General features: G+C 39.6%; 1 protein-coding gene and 1 long non-coding RNA gene across 3 annotated transcripts; one reads left to right on the top strand and one right to left on the bottom strand.

The window, feature by feature from the left end:
* Nucleotides 1-337: 337 nt before the first annotated feature.
* LOC145660310 (uncharacterized) lies at nt 338-11,435 on the bottom strand. 2 transcript variants are annotated; one of them, XR_014126559.1, is made up of 3 exons: nt 11,302-11,435; nt 3,644-3,961; nt 338-705 (listed from the first exon to the last, which is right to left on the bottom strand). It is a non-coding gene; the product is annotated as an uncharacterized LOC145660310 (long non-coding RNA). The 2 variants fall into 2 exon arrangements; XR_014126558.1 differs by lacking the exon at nt 11,302-11,435 and adding an exon at nt 8,913-9,166.
* Nucleotides 11,436-14,360: 2,925 nt separating this feature from the next.
* On the top strand, nt 14,361-16,815 carry LOC145648114 (alpha-1-antitrypsin homolog). Its single transcript, XM_081695497.1, has 4 exons — nt 14,361-15,079; nt 15,176-15,446; nt 15,630-15,777; nt 16,293-16,815. Exons 1-4 carry the CDS (start codon nt 14,401-14,403, stop codon nt 16,479-16,481), a joined length of 1,287 nt encoding a protein of 428 aa, XP_081551623.1. The 5' UTR covers nt 14,361-14,400; the 3' UTR covers nt 16,482-16,815.
* The last annotated feature ends 457 nt before the right edge of the window (nt 16,816-17,272 follow it).

Here is a 17,272-nt window from a genome sequence, read left to right as displayed (position 1 = left end):
TTTTGTATAGTTTGCTTGGTTTGTTATTGGTCTTTGGTTGTTGGACTCGGACTGTTTACCTGTATGATTTGGATTAGCCCTGCCTTGGCTTTCCTTGTTTTGACCCTGGTCTGTTCACCCATCAAAAGTCGAAACAAAATAAATTTTTCTCTACATCCGCGAGCATCTGGCCTTACCTGTCCCATCACACCAAGCCACATCAGTGAGAAAACACTACCCAAGTGACCTGTAGCATTCATACTATGTCCAGTATATCAGCCTTTGATGGTCTAAGAGTGCTCTTTAGGTGTAACAGGTGCTACAGGTATAATGTAACACTAGTTTGCTAAAGTTCAGTTTATTTATGAGACTATCAATGCACTAAGAATATGGATCTAAGTTACTTACCTGTAAAAGTGAGTTTGATGTATAGTTGTTCATATTCCTTATGCATACAATCGTAATCTCCCTCATCTTCATCCGTCAGGTGTGATATGAGTAGAGAGAGATTTCCTGGAGCGTGAGCAGTACCTAGCTGAACTCTGTTTCTGTACTGTTCATTCTCACTGGAGATCACATCCCATGTTTTTCTTTTTGGGCTGTATTTCTTCCAGGTGAAATTTGCAGCTTTGGCGTGTAGGTCTGTGCAGCTGCAGGGTAGCAGTACTGAGTCTCCTGTGTGTGCATTGATGCGTTTTGTCTCCCTGTTGTGTTCCAATACGCAACCTATAGAAACACACCCCACTGTCAGACTCCACCACATTTGCTTGTTAGATTAATAAATATTTACTTTAATATTATATGATTTTTAGCATTGTTCTAATGACATTCACTCTCCTTATAACAATGATAGTTATAACTGAGCAATTTGGTTGCTCCATTTAGGTAACAATTTGAGCTTTGTTTGTTAAGTACCAGTGTAACAATTTTTTAATATTTGATCAAAATCTTCATTTCAAATTTACTAACACATTTCTTAAGAGTGTTCTTCATAAATCCTTCATAACAGCTAACACAAACCTAAATACACTTTTATAAAGGCTGATTCTGACAGACAGCTGTCATACAGTCTTCTCTTCACAACACAAACAACACAATACTGTCAGTTGATTAGGTGACATACTTCTTTCAAGGGCTATAGGTTTTTTGTTGTTGTTGGGTTGTTTTTGTTTTTGTTTTTTTTACAAGTTTTAAATATGTTTGCAGTTAAAATAACATAACTGGACCCCCCAGGAGACAGAGCTGGCTGGGAATGAGGACAGCCACTATAACCACCCCAATACCCCCAGAAGAAAATCGGGGCTGATGATCAATACCGCCACAGCGTCAGACCGCAGAGACAGAACGGGTTGGCATGTCCAGCATATAACATTAATGATTAGATGTTGCTTACCAAGTGAGGTGTGTCATCTTAGAACAGGCCAGATGCTTGCGAACAGCCGAGTTTTATTTGTAGCGGAATAAGCAACAATTGTAAAGCGAAACAGGCGTGGGTAATGGCCAGATATACACACGCCAGGGAATTGCTCAGTACACGCAATAGAACAGCAATAATACTTGGCAGGGAAAGAACGGAACCAGAGAGAATAAATAGCGTAGCAAAGATGAGACACAGGTGGCACTAGTAAACTGGTGATGAGGATCTGGTGAGGTTGTGCCGGGGAAGACGGGAGTTGCAATCACGGACTGAAGGCGGTTGTGGGACATGAGGTTACTAGGAAAACTGAGCAGATGTGAACACCTCAAACCACGTAGTACCTTCCTGTTCTTGACACTGGCTGGAGAGGCTGAAATGAAAACTCCCATATGGCTCTGTTATAAATGAACGCTTTGACAATGATTGTCCTGACACTGTATTGAAAGTGTTCTGGCCTGGTCTATAAATAAGGTGTTTTATTTTGTTACTAATAAAATGTTGATTGATCTCTAATGCCACGCCATTCTACCAGTCACAGAAAGATCAGACAATATATATATATATATATATATATATATATATATATATATATATATATATATATATATATATATATATATATATATATTGTGCCACATACAACACATGCTACTGATCACATTCTTGCAGTGCTCGTCTTTGTTCAGTTTTCCACCTCATCTCATTGAGTGTCTGTGTTTAGTGAGGGGTTTGGTGTTGTCTATACAGGCAAAGGTCTGAGTAGGATCCATTCTAACAGAAATGGGACCTTACAGAGATGATCCAATTAGATTCGCATTCTAATTACATTCCCATCACATTCCTATTAAGACTTCGGTCACATCTAACTGCCACCTCGCTAATGTTTTCACATGGGTGGAGCAAAATCAGTCTGGTTAGTCTGGTTTTTCAGACATTGTGTTATAAACGAGTATAAAGATAGCAGCTTTTTTTTTTTCTTTCAGAAAGATGCAAGTAAAGCCCAGTCCTCTAGTTTTCCTCTAGTGAATTTCAACTGCATGAATTTGACACAAACATTGATCTAAATGACAGATCTATATAATATAGATTAGTGGGTGCAACATGAAATTACTCACTACCGTAAGCAGATTTCCCGCATTTTTCCCTTTTTGTATCAAAGTTACTATTACCACTAAAGTTACTATTACCAGTAAAGTTACTAATAACACGTGACTACTGATGGTGGAAGCTTCAGACGTCATTGAAGCACAGGATGAGGGTGAGACTGTTTCATAAGTTTGGCACTGTCCTATAACGTGGAAGTCAAAAGGGAGAATAAACGTTTCATAACGCCAACCTGTTGTTTTTACATAAAAAGGGAAACAATGATTTTAAACAAATTATTGCAGAGTGTAATTACTAAACATTAATGATTATCAATTTTTTTTTAATGAAATATGAAGGCGGTGGAGTGTTGTATTGTTTATGGTGCTGCGCAGTTTTGAATCTATGGCTGCTATAAATTCTGAGAACCACCAGGTGTCGCTGTTTTGTCACCAGCTTTCAATGCTCCAAAGCTTCGAATCCTTTAGCAGTACAATAAGGAAGAACCTCAAACGCTTCACAGGACTTCGTCTGCACATCATTACCAAGAAGGAAGTTAAACAGTAAACACTAGAATAACGAGCAGGCGAATAACGTTACCAAACAACAATAATCTCACGGGAGGACGAGAGAGCGCACATTCAAAGACCCACAGCCAAGACGCTAAAACAAGGGATATTTATACAAAGATTAACGAATGCAAACTAGACAAAGATGAAAACAGTGACAGGAAAACCAAACGAGGGGTCGGAACAGAAAAACCAAAACAAAGAAGCACCGGACACGCACGAACAGAACTAGGAACACCTAAACAAAGCACGCGGGAAAGCATCTCCATGGGAACCGCGATGTCAGGGAGGAGGTGATGGTGAAAGATGAGCTGAAACCTGCCTAGGTGACGATTTACAGGCCATGTGTGTTAAAACCTGAGACATTCTTACTTGAACTGCACAAGATATTTGTTACAATTAAAGGAGTATTTGACCATCACTGAACTAAACATTACTGGTTATGTGCACAGATGACAGCACAACAACAAATATGACAGCAGAAAGTCTACAAGTAACTCAGACAACCAAGACTTTGCTAGTGTGGATACATAAGAAAACCTTAAAGCTGGATTTATCATTTGCAGTTGGATTTGGATCAAAAACAGTGTTTTACCTTTAATAGTGAGTCTGATGTCTTTATAGTTCCACTGGTTAAGATAACACCTGTAGTCTCCCTTATCCTCTTCAGTCAGGTGTGATATGAGTAGAGAGAGATTTCCTGGAGAGTGAGCAGTACCCATCTGAACTCTGTTTCTGTACTGTTCACTCTCACTGGTGATCACGTCCCATGAGTTTCTGTTTGTGTTGTGTTTCCTCCAGGTAATATTCTCAGGTTTGGCGTGTGGGTCAATACAGGAGCAGGGCAGCAGTACTGAGTCTCCTGTGTATGCAGTGATGTAGTCTGTCCTCCGATTCCCTACTAGCATGCAGCCTGCAGAAACACACCAGATAAAGGCCTTCAGTATTAAACATGGCCGCACATGTACATGTAAAATGGTTATTATTATTATATATGACATACTCTGTTATTATTATTATATATGACATACTTAATTATTATTATATATCACATACTCCATTATTATTATTATATATGACATACTTAACTATTATATATGACATACTTAATTGCTCCAGGTCCAGTCACCTGATGGTACTGATGGTACCAGCCAACTGATGATGGTACTGGAAATCACTAAGAGATTTCCCAATAGATGTTGGTATGATGGATGCATGACCATCAAGATATAAGATGTAAATGTCTGATTATAATGATTATTGATTGTCTTTGCCTCCCTCCTTCCTTCTCTCCCTCTCCCCTCCCACTAAAGTTATTACCACTAAAGTTACTATAACCACTAAAGTAAATATAACCACTAACATTACCACTAAAGTTACTAATAACATGTGACTAATCTTGTTTGAATCTTCAAACATCACAGATACACAGGATGAGGTTGAGACTGTTTCATAGGTTTGGCACTCTCCTATAACTTAGAAGCTTTATCTTTTTACTAAAAAATTGGAAATGTGCAAATTATAGAAGCCAAAGGGGAGAGTAAATGTTTCATAACGTCAACCTGTTGTCTCCCAGTATAGTTTTGTATTATGTTTTCACATAAAAAGGGAAACAATGATTCTAAACTAATTATTGCAGAATTTAATTACTAAACATCATTACTGATCATTATTTTTTTAATGAAATATGAAGGCGGTGGAGTGTTGTATTGCGCAGTTTTGAATCCATGGCTGCTATAATTTCTGAGAACCACCAGGTGTCGCTGTTTTGTCACCAGCTTTCAATGCTCCAAAGCTTCGAATCCTTCAGCAGTACAATAAGATAGAACCTCAAACGCTTCACAGGACTTCGTCTGCACATCATTACCAAAAAGGAAGTAAAAACACATCTGCAGATAAAAACACACCTGCATTCCACAACACACTACACACAGCTACAGCAGTAACGCTGCTATACATCTTATACACTCTACAAAACTACAGGAACACTCTGAAAACTGCAGCCCAGACTACAATCTGTTTGTGGGAATCACCACACAACTATGACCTGGAACTCTACAACTCTCAGTAGAACTCCACTGAAATTCTCCACCCACTAATATCCACAGTAGAGGGGACGTGTGTTCAAGTGCAAAATAAATTATTCCTCCACTTCTTTCTCTCTCACATACAGACTAAATGTAACAGTGAAACAGTGTCTTTCTAGTGTCATCACTTCCTCCTGAGCTTCCCAGTGTTCAGTCCCCATCCTCAGTAAAGTGATCCTGCAGTAAGAAGTAGTGCTACACAGTGATCCCCCTCAGCACTGTTTGGTCACATCATTTCACTCCTGCACTTAGTGATCAGAGGGCCAAACTGAATGTGTAGCTTAGCAAATATTAGACAGATCAGACAGGAAGAGCTCTAGACTACATGCTGATCAAAATAAACATTGATCATTTAATCAGGTAAACATGAGGATGGTCTGATATTCATATTATTCATAAAGTACAGGTGAAATGCAGCAGTCTATGATCATGTTGTAGTTTTCATACTATTAAGAAAAAACTACTTAAGTGAAGCTGTGAAATCCACCCACTAACACAGAACCACTAAAGGAGTCACGAAAGTAAAGACCACTTTGGATGTAGACAGTACAATGTCATCACAACCCAACAGTTATCACAGGAAGTAGAAACATTTTCTCACCTTTTCTCTTAGTTACTTTGTTCTTTTTGTTGTTAAAGCTGCCAAAAGCTGTTTAACAACTGTTTGATGATGGTGGATATCTGTAAAGTAACTAATTGAGGCTATAGGCTAGTGTGCACTGCACTGTTACAACAACAACAACAAAATAAAATTAAAACTGTAAAAAGACAAAACCCCCAGCATGGGCTGTCTAAGCCTCCTGGCCAATTGATGAACAAATGAGGAATAAATAACACAAACAGAAATAAACAAGTGAGCACATTTCCCACGTAGCACCCAGTGCAACCAGATTAGCAATAAATATGTCAGGAGGAAGAGGTGCATACTGGGAATTATCACATCTGTAAACTGGTAGCTATGACTATGGTGGCATCAGAATAACTTGGGACTAAATAAGAAAAGTCTTTAAACTGGAGTCACTGGAGTGAATTTATGCTGCCAGAGTCAGTTAGTGAGTGACTGATTAAACCATGAAGTCCAGAGCTAGATCACTGACACTGATGAGGATTTGGAGACTGTTTGAAAATCTTCGTGGGTGAGTGAAAGAAGTAAACATTTTGCTCACACACCACTCTGAGAAACAGCACAGCAGAATTTTAAGATCACCAACCCAAAAAGGAAGCATGCGCATATGCATGTCTGTGTGTGTGTGTGTGTGTGTGTGTTATTTATGTATTGCTAAAGTGCATCAAGTTTAGCAATACATATGTGAGAAGGAAGAGGTGCATACTGGGAAACTGTACTGTCTTTATGGTTTTAATTTTTTTTTATTTGTTCATTTTTTATTTGTAAATTTTTCTAAGCCTCTAGGATAAGAAGAACAACATAGGAGAACTTGAAGCCCAAACACCCAACAAGAAGAGAGAGAGAAAGAGAGAGAGAGAGAGAGAGAGTGAGTGTGAGTGTGAGTGTGAGAGAGAGCAGGGCAGGGTGGGGGAGGGGGTGTTTTTGCATCTACAAGTATCACTTTGAATGTACATTTACTGTGTGTGTAAAAGTGTCTTTCTCCAAGTCCTTCAGATGTGGATCTGGCCATCCTGCAACAGCTGTGCATGTTTTGTGTGTGTGTGTGTGTGAGTGTGTGAGTGTGTGTGTGTGAGAGCCAGAGAGAGAGAGAGAGAGAGAGAGAGAGAGAGAGAGAGAGAGAGAGAGAGAAAGAAAGAAAGAGAGAGACAGTATTAGTTATGTATTGTTAAACTGATAAACAGTGCTCCAAGTTTGCTAGGAGGAAGAGGTGCTTGCTGGGAAACTGTACTGTTTTTGTGATATTACAGTTTTTTGCAAGACACAAAAACAAGGACATGTGACAATAATTGAAACCACTAACTCATGTAGCCCAGCTCCTGACCTGTTATACTAAACCAAAAGCACCTTCTCTGATTTACACTCATTTTGTATTTCTAAAACACATTTTTTTTCAATACGCTAAACACAATTCTCTATATTGGACACATCATTTCTTATAGAAAACCCTCAAATGCAAATGATGCATCCATTTATCAATTAACCAAACCCAGTACTCATAGGTGAAGACAATTATGACTAATTTGTACATGGAGCACTACACTATTTGTAGAGCCTGAGCACTATAAAGAGGCCACAGGGTCAATGTCTTGGTTGGATATCAATGGAGGCCAATATTGGAAAGAGAGGATGAGGACGAGGAAGAGCAACCATCACAGATGAGCTTTGGGCCACTTTGGTTGACCATATGGTTAAGCATGTGCTGTGTTTCAGGAAAGCTGAGCAGGGGTCCAGCCTAATCTGAGTCACTACACTGTACGAAGTGTCAGGAAGTACTATAGTAAGTGTCCCTGAGCAACATGGGGGTAAACCATATAAACAGGCTAAAACAAACAAACAAACACTGTCTTCACATTGGGAGACAGCTGTCTGGCTAGCAGTCAAACAAGTCAGTACTACTCTATATTACCATGGAGACCAGAGGAGGGGCAGACCTCCTGATTGAAATGGATTTATTCAGTACCAGTCCAGCTCTTTAACCCGCAGGGAGTGAGCTCTGCCCCTCCTCTGGTCTCCATGGTAATATAGAGTAGTACTGTCTTGTTTGACTGCTAGCTCAATAAGGGATATGATGGGCATGTCAAAATTCATGAGATCAGAATCCTCTGTAGTCTCTCCCCCAAACCCACCCACACTCGGGAAAACACACAGAAGCACCAAACACATACATCATACACCACATGTAAAGGACAGTACCACATATACAATCAACTACAATGAGGTGTGACCTCTGTCACAGGCAGCTGGATACAGAAGTGGGTAGTGGACAAGAGCTGCATCATACACAGAATGAACAAGTGAGGAATAAATAACACAAACAGAAATAAACAAGTGAGCACATTTCACATACCACACCATAATAAAAAACGTTTTTTATAAATGTACAGATTTATAGAGCAAAATTATCCTTGTAAGAGTCACAATACTCTTGTACTTTTCTTATTTCTCAATTTTGTCAGTCTTACTAAAGTCCCTACAATTCCTACCTTATGCTGGTCTTAAGTAACTAATCAGCAATTAGCAAGTAATTAGCACCGGTTCCTCTCTACCGGACCGAACCACAGCGCAGATTTCAGTGCCACTTAACGGAACAAGTCGGCGAAGAATCAAATTTACTTTATTCTCCCTTAACTCGGGTGGACAAGACATGTTTGGAGTCCATATTTCGCTCCTTTAAAACAAAACGCTGCTAATATTGCTAACAAACACCGGAAGCCAACAGCAACGATAGCTAATAGGATTTGTAAATAAGTCAGATATCGAGCTACATGTCCTCAAACCTCATCCAGGTCGCTTCCCGGTGACGTGTTTCTTCACTTGTCTAGTTCACAGTGAGTTATACGACACACCGACTAGTCTGGGAGACATTTATTAACACTTGGATGCGGTTTGACCGGCTTGAGAGAAGTTTGTGGGTATCTATTTACGAAGACTATATTTGAGTTTCTGTTGACCTCCAGTGTTTGTTAGCATTTAACAGCTTTTGTTCTAAAATAAAGAGGCAAAATTTGGACTTCAAACATTTCTTGGTCGATAGACAGAATCTGGGATAAGTGGTGAGTTGCTGCTCTCTGCTGCTCCCAGATATAAATACCTTTGTGCAAATGAATGTATGAGGATGACAACACCTGTAGAGAGAAGGTAACACTCACCATCAGCAGCGTGGAGCACAAGGAGCAGATAAACACACACCAGCATTCTTACTGAGTTACACACACACTACACACAGCTACAGCAGGACTGCTGATACACACCGTACACACTCTTCAATACAGTCTACTGAATGACTTCACAGCTACACTTATAGTCGAGAGGAAGTGTATTCAGATGAAACTGACAAACTAACCACAACACACACACCAAATATAGAAATGCGGTAGGTTTTGTAAGTTGTCATGTGGTACGTCCTCTTTCTTCCTTATCAGTCAGTGATCTATCAGATATTCTCACATTGTCAGTGAGGACGGTCTCATTCTTAGTTAAGTGGCTCCGTCCTTTGTCATAGAGACACGATGTAGAAGCTCAGGGGGTGAGACCCAACATAACCTCCCTCAGTGCTGTTTGGTCAGTTCATTTCACTACGACACCCAAAGTACTTCAAAGGCTTATTAATGAAAACAGTGTAACGCTTCTTACCTGGAGTGAGAAACAGGTGCTACGGGCTAACCGCGATGCGTGGAGTAAACATGGAGTGACACACACACTGGTGTGGGCAATCTGAAAGACTTTTATTCTCTCCTGGACCACTTCAAGCCATCATTGTACTTATACGTAAAGGAAACAGTACAAAGCACCGTACAGCGTTACCAAAGAAAAAGGAGTGTTGAGAAGACGAACAGAAAGGTGACGGTTCTCCCCTCACACACACACACACACTCTCAGTTACTCAATCTACATAACCATAAAGCTCCCTCTTAAAGGCGCAGTACAACTGTATCTGTTACAACAGCATGTGGAATTACAGCAGCCACAGTACTGGCTACCTGAGACTTTCAAATTGTTTGAACAGATATTTAAAGGAGCATTTAATTTCAGAGCATTAATTTTTTACTCACAGTGCATAAAACATAAAACAGGGTGTATTTTAATTGCACATGTTCAGCTTGTGTGATTCATTTTCAAATTTGATGTGGAATTTGTTTGCAGGAATAACGTGTTTGTTGGTCAAAAACTGGTCTTCACTTTGTAAGAATGTCACTCCACCACTAGAGATGTGAACTCTACTCACACCACAAATGTACTGTTGCTTTCAGCTTCTGCATATCAAAAGCCTTTTCTTCGTCCATGCAATAATGCACAGGCTAAAGGTATGGATTATGTATGTCAATAAAAAACATCAATTTTATAGAAGGAAAATTGGACTTTTAAAAAATCATTTATCAGTCTTAATAAGACATTTGTAATTTTATAATCCCAGTGTTGCCATATGATTTACGTAAAATTGTAGCATGGGTCCACCTAGTGGTAAAACGTTAATTGCAGTTTTTACTGGATTGTAACTTAATTGGTGGTTTGAATTTTTTTTTTTTACATGTAAACTCATAAGAACTCAGTTGATTATCCCACATTTTGACTCTATTCTCTTAATTATGAGTGAATACAGTGCCTATTCCTACAAAGGCATAATGATCTATTGCACTAATGTAAATTGTACTGTACTGTTACCGCCGCCAAGATTTATATATATTCAGGGAAACCACAAAGGTGTAGCGGAACTAAAGAAATTATGTGTGACCATGGGCTCACTCAGAGGCCTCAATCTCCTTACAGTTACTCTGTAACAAAAAGTCCCTTGTGCACAAAGGTATTATTAAGTAAAGCAAAGCACTTCTGAGAGAGTTCTGAAGTCCTAGACAGCCTGCATGCTGCCCATGGTGCTTAAATTATAGTTAGTTTCAGCACCAAAGACAGCCTTTTTTTGTTGTTGAGGTTGCTGTTCAGTTTCCAGTTTTGTATGAAGGATTTACTAAAGATGCGTGCTAAACATATATTCAGTGCTAACATTTATCTCCAGTTGTCTCTCTCAACATCTCAACAAGCTAAATTCAGTGTTACACAATCAACACAACTCAGAGTTCTTGTTCTATATGTTACATTCTACATAAAATTCATATCCTGAGTTATCATTATTTTGATTCATATTGCTAAAAAGGACACTCTGGGAGTAACATTAGCTAATGTTACCTTAAACAAAAATCAAGAGAATGCCAGATTGATCCTTCCCTAGAAAACTGTTTAAGCTAAAGTTGTCCTGGGGAAATGTTCCTGTGGGTTGTGGCTGTGAATTATAAAAAACGACAAACAGTTCACAGTGTGAACCTTCATGATGGAAAAAAAAATTCCTACTTAGTGTCATCAAGGAATGTTTTACAATGTAAGTAGATTTTCCAACAGTTAACTAAATGGTGAAGTGTGTGACAGGAAGTTAATGTTTATAATCTCTCTTACATTATCCTAGGGGGAAATATAAACATGCTGTGACACTGTGTGTGTGCTTCAATTAAGTAGTATTAAGATACACCTCAAATCCACCATATGTACCTCATCTCCATCAGGTGGACCTCCAACAGGCAGACCTCATCTTCACCAGGTACACCATAACTCCACCAGGCAGAATTTAACTCCAACAGGTAGGCATCAGCTCCACCAGGCAGTCCTCAGCTCCACTGGGAGGTCCTCGATATTGATGAGCAAGACACTGCAGCAGCTGTTTTCACCACAGTTAATACTGTGTTCCACTGAATAAATGATTATTTGATAATTATTACAGTCTGTAATATTTAAATTAGAGTCACATGTAACATTAGCATTCCTGCTCAAATTCTTAATCAATCATTTCATACATGTATCACTGAGTCCTGTGGAACTGGAAAATGTACAAAACAGACATGGCAAGGAGACAAATGTAATGGCACAAGCTTCCAGTTTGTTTGCTCTTCATGCATGCTGGCTGACCATGACGGTCCACAATAGTCGGTGCCAACTCTCAGACCAAATCAGGTTTCACAAAACAGGTTATTGAACTTGTCCTGAACTTGTGCCAAACCAAAGTCAAAAAAAAAAAAATCTCACAAGCTTAGGTCTGCTTGCCTGATCTTTTTAAGATAGCAGAAAAAGTACAAATACTCTTTAGCTAATTTTGGGATCAACTGAACAGTGGACACAACATTTGAACATTTGACTCTTTGTATGTAGGTTAGCTAAGAACATGATCATAAGAAATCTCAGTAATACTGGCATGTCAGGCACTGAAGAGACAAGCCTCATATCCTTATCAATATAATTATGTACTAAATAAAACATATAAGGGGTTTAATTACATGTGAGTTGGAACTGAAATGAAAATGAAACTTCACTGCGTGTACAATGCTGTTCTCAATTTTAAAATTAAATCCACAATAGTTCAAGTTCAAGTTCGGTTTATTCGTCACATACATAGTCATGCACAGTATAACGTGCAGTGAAATGGTGGAGAGTGCTCTGTCCAAACTGAGGAAAAGAACAGGGGTGCATAGAGAGAAATATATATATGCAGATAAAAATATATATTCTATGTATGTACAAAAATATATTAACAATGTATGTACAATATATGTATATTATGATTATATACACAATGTACAATGTATATGGTTGGGTATATATGTACACAATCTACAGAATGTACAGATCCATTTTATATAGTAACATATCTACAGTTGTGTAACAGGGTAATTGAGTATAAATCTATATATACAGATGTACAGATATACAGTCATGTTACATGGTGGTGGTGGTCCCCACAGTTTATCAGTTTCCCTCATTCAGGGCCCGAATGGCCTGTGGGAAGAAGCTCCTCTTCAGCCTCTCTGTCTTGGACTTCAGGGAGCGGAAGCGCCTCCCTGACCTCAACAGAGTGAAGAGTCTATTGTGGGGTCCTTCACAATTTTCCTGGCCTTGGTCTGGCACCGCTTGTAGTAGATGGTCTGCAGGTCAGGAAGTTCCGTGTGAGTGATGCGCTCTGCTGAACGCACTACCCTTTGGAGTGCTTGTCTGTCCTGCTTGGTGCTATATATTTTAACATCCCTGGATCTAGACTGCTCTGGTTGAGGAGGCAGTAAAGCATAATGGGTTGGCATGTGTTTAGTCATATTTTGAAAGCCAGAGCTATATTCTGGGCTTGATTTGAAGAGGGATGTGAGGAGATGCAAATCTCCCAGTGAAAAAAAATAAATACATGCGAACAACCAATCCCTTGTAAAACATATCTCCCTTTACACCCCATCTGGATTAATATTAATGTGATGTCATTTAAGATGTCTTACTATTTTCACTCTAACCTTCTGTATGTTTTACACGCTAAGTTACGTTGGGCATATCAGGAATTCCTCGTGTCAAACGAGGTGGATCCGTAAAGTCTCGATCTTTCTCTTTACATTGGTGACTCAGTGGAGGGCTTGGTGCATGATGCATCTGCCTTGCATGATTCTAGAAATGCAGCAAGATCTATGCTCTTTATTCAAGAAGAAAAACAATAACCAGCATTAACCAGTGAAAGATGTTTGGAGTTAATAAAACAGAAAATCTGATCCTATAATCAGGGGAATGTCCTAATATAGAATCTAAAGTTTTTTTTCCCCACTTTTAAAGGCAAACATAAAATGTTTCACAATCTGCTCCACCGTCATGATGAGAAATGCTAAGCTAATTTAGTCAGATATTATTGCTAGCAGTGTGGCTAACTCTGTGCATTTAAACCACATAAAGGCTCAGAGATGGAGCTTGCAGATGACCCTGATGGTAAATGATGACAGCAGAGCTAATGATACAAGCTTAAATTGAAATATGAGGTAAATAAATAAAATAAAAATCCATACACCTGAGACTGAAATGTGCTGTGTGGCTAAATGTGCACTTTCAAAAAGCTTCCAAAACTGGCTGCGATGCCGAGGAATCGTTCAAGCTGTGTGAAGGTTCTCAGAGAGGTCAGTGGTACCGAGAATACAAAGAGCTCTGAAAGTACTGAGTACATGTTAGCTAATATGAAAAAAGACTGCCATCCTGTATAGCTGATAAAAAGAACTGCACTTATGTACAAAGATCAGTTAGTGTATTCGAAGACCGCAGCAGCCGAGTTTGGAATGAGACTACACAGCCTCACAGGAATCAATACCAGAGCTAACGATGCCAGCGTACAGGGTTTTGGCATCAGTAATGTTAACTAAAGGATAAATGCTGTGCAATGTTCCTGCTCTATTTGAAACAGCCCCTCAGTGGTTAATGTTTAAAGGACTGACCTCAGATTACACCAAACAGACTATAAAATGTATGAACTCAATCCCAATAGTTTACTGCTGACAGGACGTGGATGGTAAGTAAATGTACTGTAAGATGACTGATATTCTGGAGATACAAGTAATTTTTTCCTCAGATCTTGTTTGAACTAAATGACAAACACTTCAACAGCGATCTATTACATCTTTAAAAATCTAAAAACAGAATGAAAGACTAGACTCAGAAGTAGTCTCCATGCAGGCTATCACGTATATACCTCTCTTATGAAAATCCATGTGTTGACTATTTTCTAATGTAACAGTTGTGTTTAAATGAACCTGCGTGTGATACATTTCAAATCTGTGCAGTGCTTCTGCAGGTGCTAAAATGTGGGGAAAGGTCCAGTGCTGTTTGATTGTTGTCCTCATACTGTCAGTGGACTGGACTGTAGGCATCAAGGACCAGGATCATGATCAAGACCATTCAGCAGATCACCATCAACATCTCCATCATGGCAAGGATGCAGCCCACCCCCATCACGATGGAGAAGACAAACCCTGCCACAAACTCTCACCCCACAATGCAGACTTTGCCTTCTCCCTCTACAAGAAGCTGGCCAGCCATCCTGACACCCAGGGCAAGAATATCTTTTTCTCTCCTCTAAGTATCTCCATGGCTCTATCCATGCTGGCCCTGGGGGCCAAGAGCAATACCCACTCACAAATCTTCAGCACTCTGGACTACAGTGCTCTCACAGCTGATCAGGTTAATGAAGGCTATGAGCACCTTCTTCACATGCTGGACCACAGCCAGGATGCCCTAGTGTTGGAGATAGGAGGAGCTGCAGCTGTACAAAAAGGCTTCAAGCCTGAAGACAAGTTTCTGAAAGACATCCAGCACTTCTACAAAGGTGAAGCCTTCAGTGTGGACTTTTCCACACCTGAAGTCGCTGTGCAAGAGATCAACAAGTTAATTGCCAAAAAGACCAAGGACATGATCACTGATATGGTCAAGAGTCTGGATGCTGCCACTGTGATGATGCTCATCAACTATATGTATTTCAAAGGTAAGAGTAGACAAGTAGAACCCACTAGAGATTAAAATAATTTTTCATGTATTTCACCTGATCTGCAGTAACCAGTCTTGGATTTCATTCTCTCAGGTAAATGGGAAGAGGCTTTTAAAGTGGAGGACACCAGCAAAGGTGACTTTCATGTGGATGAGAACACCACAGTGTCTGTGGATATGATGAACAGAAATGGTGAATATGACTTCTACTATGACCAGGGCAACTTTACGTCCGTTATCATGCTGCCATATAATGGAAACGCCTCCATGATGATCATCCTGCCTGACCAGGGAAAAATGGAGGAGTTGGAGAAACACATCAGCAAGGATCACCTCAAGTACTGGAAGGACAAAGTCCACAAAACGTAATGTATCATAAAATGCTTTTAAAAATAGAATTTCACTTAAACATGTTAAGTACTACCACAAAGTAGAACCTTTACTCCCTGACAAGGTCACCAATGGCAAAAAAGTATTAAATAAATATTTTTGCTTATGCTATTCCATGTAAGAGTGTGTTTTCCTGACTGATCATCTCTGTTCTCCAGCACTTTGGACTTGTATATGCCCAAGTTCTCAGTGTCTGCTTCCTCCTGTCTTGGGGACACACTGAAGGAGATGGGAATGGTTGATGCATTCTCAGACAGCGCAGACTTCTCTGGAATCAGTAAAGGGGCCAAATTGGCAGTTTCCAAGGTATGTGGTAAACCCTTTAAGAGATTTGCTGTCATGTCTAGAGTGTCACATTATAAGTTTGGGAAATATTGTTTAAAACCTTCTCAGTAGACGTCTGGGGGGTCTTTGGGGCAAAAAATCAATGGCTTTCTGATGTCTGTTTGTTTTGGAAAGAACACTGATGTGATCATTCTCTTCCATTATGGGAAATTTGGTGGGATCTTGGCAGAGACTGCCCATCTTAAATATCCAGTAGAATTTAGACTGCACTCTCAGTTTCAAATAAAAAAGTGAATTTTTAGGTTTGCCTCTCTTGATATGATACGATATGAAGTTAAACTTATACAGCGCCTTTCTCAGTACCCAAAGACGCTTTACACTGCACAATGATTTTACATTCAGTCAACACACTGGTGAGATGCCGCAGCCAAATTCCAACTGCTGTCCATTAAGGAATGTTCAGAAGCTAATGCATCTACTGCTTACATACTTTAAAGTGTCAATCAATGACTGCCCAGATTGGTCCTTCCCCACAGGTCCTGCACAAGGCCGTCCTCAGCGTGGATGAGCAGGGCACTCAGGCTGCAGCTGCCACTACTGTTGAAATCATTCTCACGTCATTGCCTTTCAAAACAGAAGTCAGCAGACCGTTCCTAGTCTTCATTGTGGAGAAGAACATCAGGAGTATCCTCTTCATGGGAAAGATAACCAACCCCACTGTGTAGTCGTAGACGTCTCCCACACAGTCTAGTCAGTAGTATGATGAGAGTGCTACTGAATTCTCTCTCATATCAATTAGCAACAAATATAGTCACATCTCTGTATTATCTAGAAGAAATTAAAGGCTAAAGGTTGTGCTAATTTAGTCAGCAATAGACATACAGAAGGGACTTTGTTTAGCTATAAACAAACTAAAAATGAAATGCTGCTTTCAGAGTTCGACCAGTTCACTTACACCAGATATGAGAAAAGAAACAGACTGCTGGATTATTTCTGACGGCACAGTGAACACAGATGTACACAAACTCATCTGAATGGTAATAAACGTTTTGAGTGAGATTTGAATGGGTCTTCATTTGTTTTGGCAAACCAATCATTGCAGTCTCTAACACAAATCAGGGGCAATTATGACATTAGGGATGTTGCTGATTTTTGTCAGTTTCATACACATATTACGTAAGTCATGTGGAACTATATAATTCTAAAACAGACATGGCAATGTGACAAATGTACATTAACCTCCAAACTCTCTGACTGACCGGAGACTGAGTTTTGGAGTTGTTTCAGATCAAATCAAATCAATATTTATATAACGCTTTTTACAGTAGATGATATCAAAAAGCAGCTTTACAAATGTCCAAGTACAAGCCCCCAGTGAGCAAACCAAGGGTGACAGTGGCAAGGAAAAACTTCCTAGAGCATGAACAACCGAGACTCAAAGGGAGGAGGGGGACATCCTCTTCTGGCCAACAATGGTCGCCACAATAATAACAATGTAAAGAGAAAAATACATTTT

The sequence above is a fragment of the Electrophorus electricus genome, chromosome 2, assembly GCF_041902795.1.
Source record: "Electrophorus electricus isolate QZ-2024a chromosome 2, ASM4190279v1, whole genome shotgun sequence".
Lineage (NCBI taxonomy): Eukaryota > Metazoa > Chordata > Actinopteri > Gymnotiformes > Gymnotidae > Electrophorus > Electrophorus electricus.
This window is presented reverse-complemented; position numbering and strand designations above follow the sequence as displayed.

Bases quoted from the DNA above. Each gene is read 5' to 3' on its own strand.
- LOC145648114 (XM_081695497.1), top strand. From the start codon at position 14,401: ATGTGGGGAAAGGTCCAGTGCTGTTTGATTGTTGTCCTCATACTGTCA. The intron at 15,080-15,175 runs GTAAGAGTAGAC...TCATTCTCTCAG, and splicing joins CAACTATATGTATTTCAAAG to GTAAATGGGAAGAGGCTTTT. The intron at 15,447-15,629 runs GTAATGTATCAT...TCTGTTCTCCAG, and splicing joins AAGGACAAAGTCCACAAAAC to CACTTTGGACTTGTATATGC.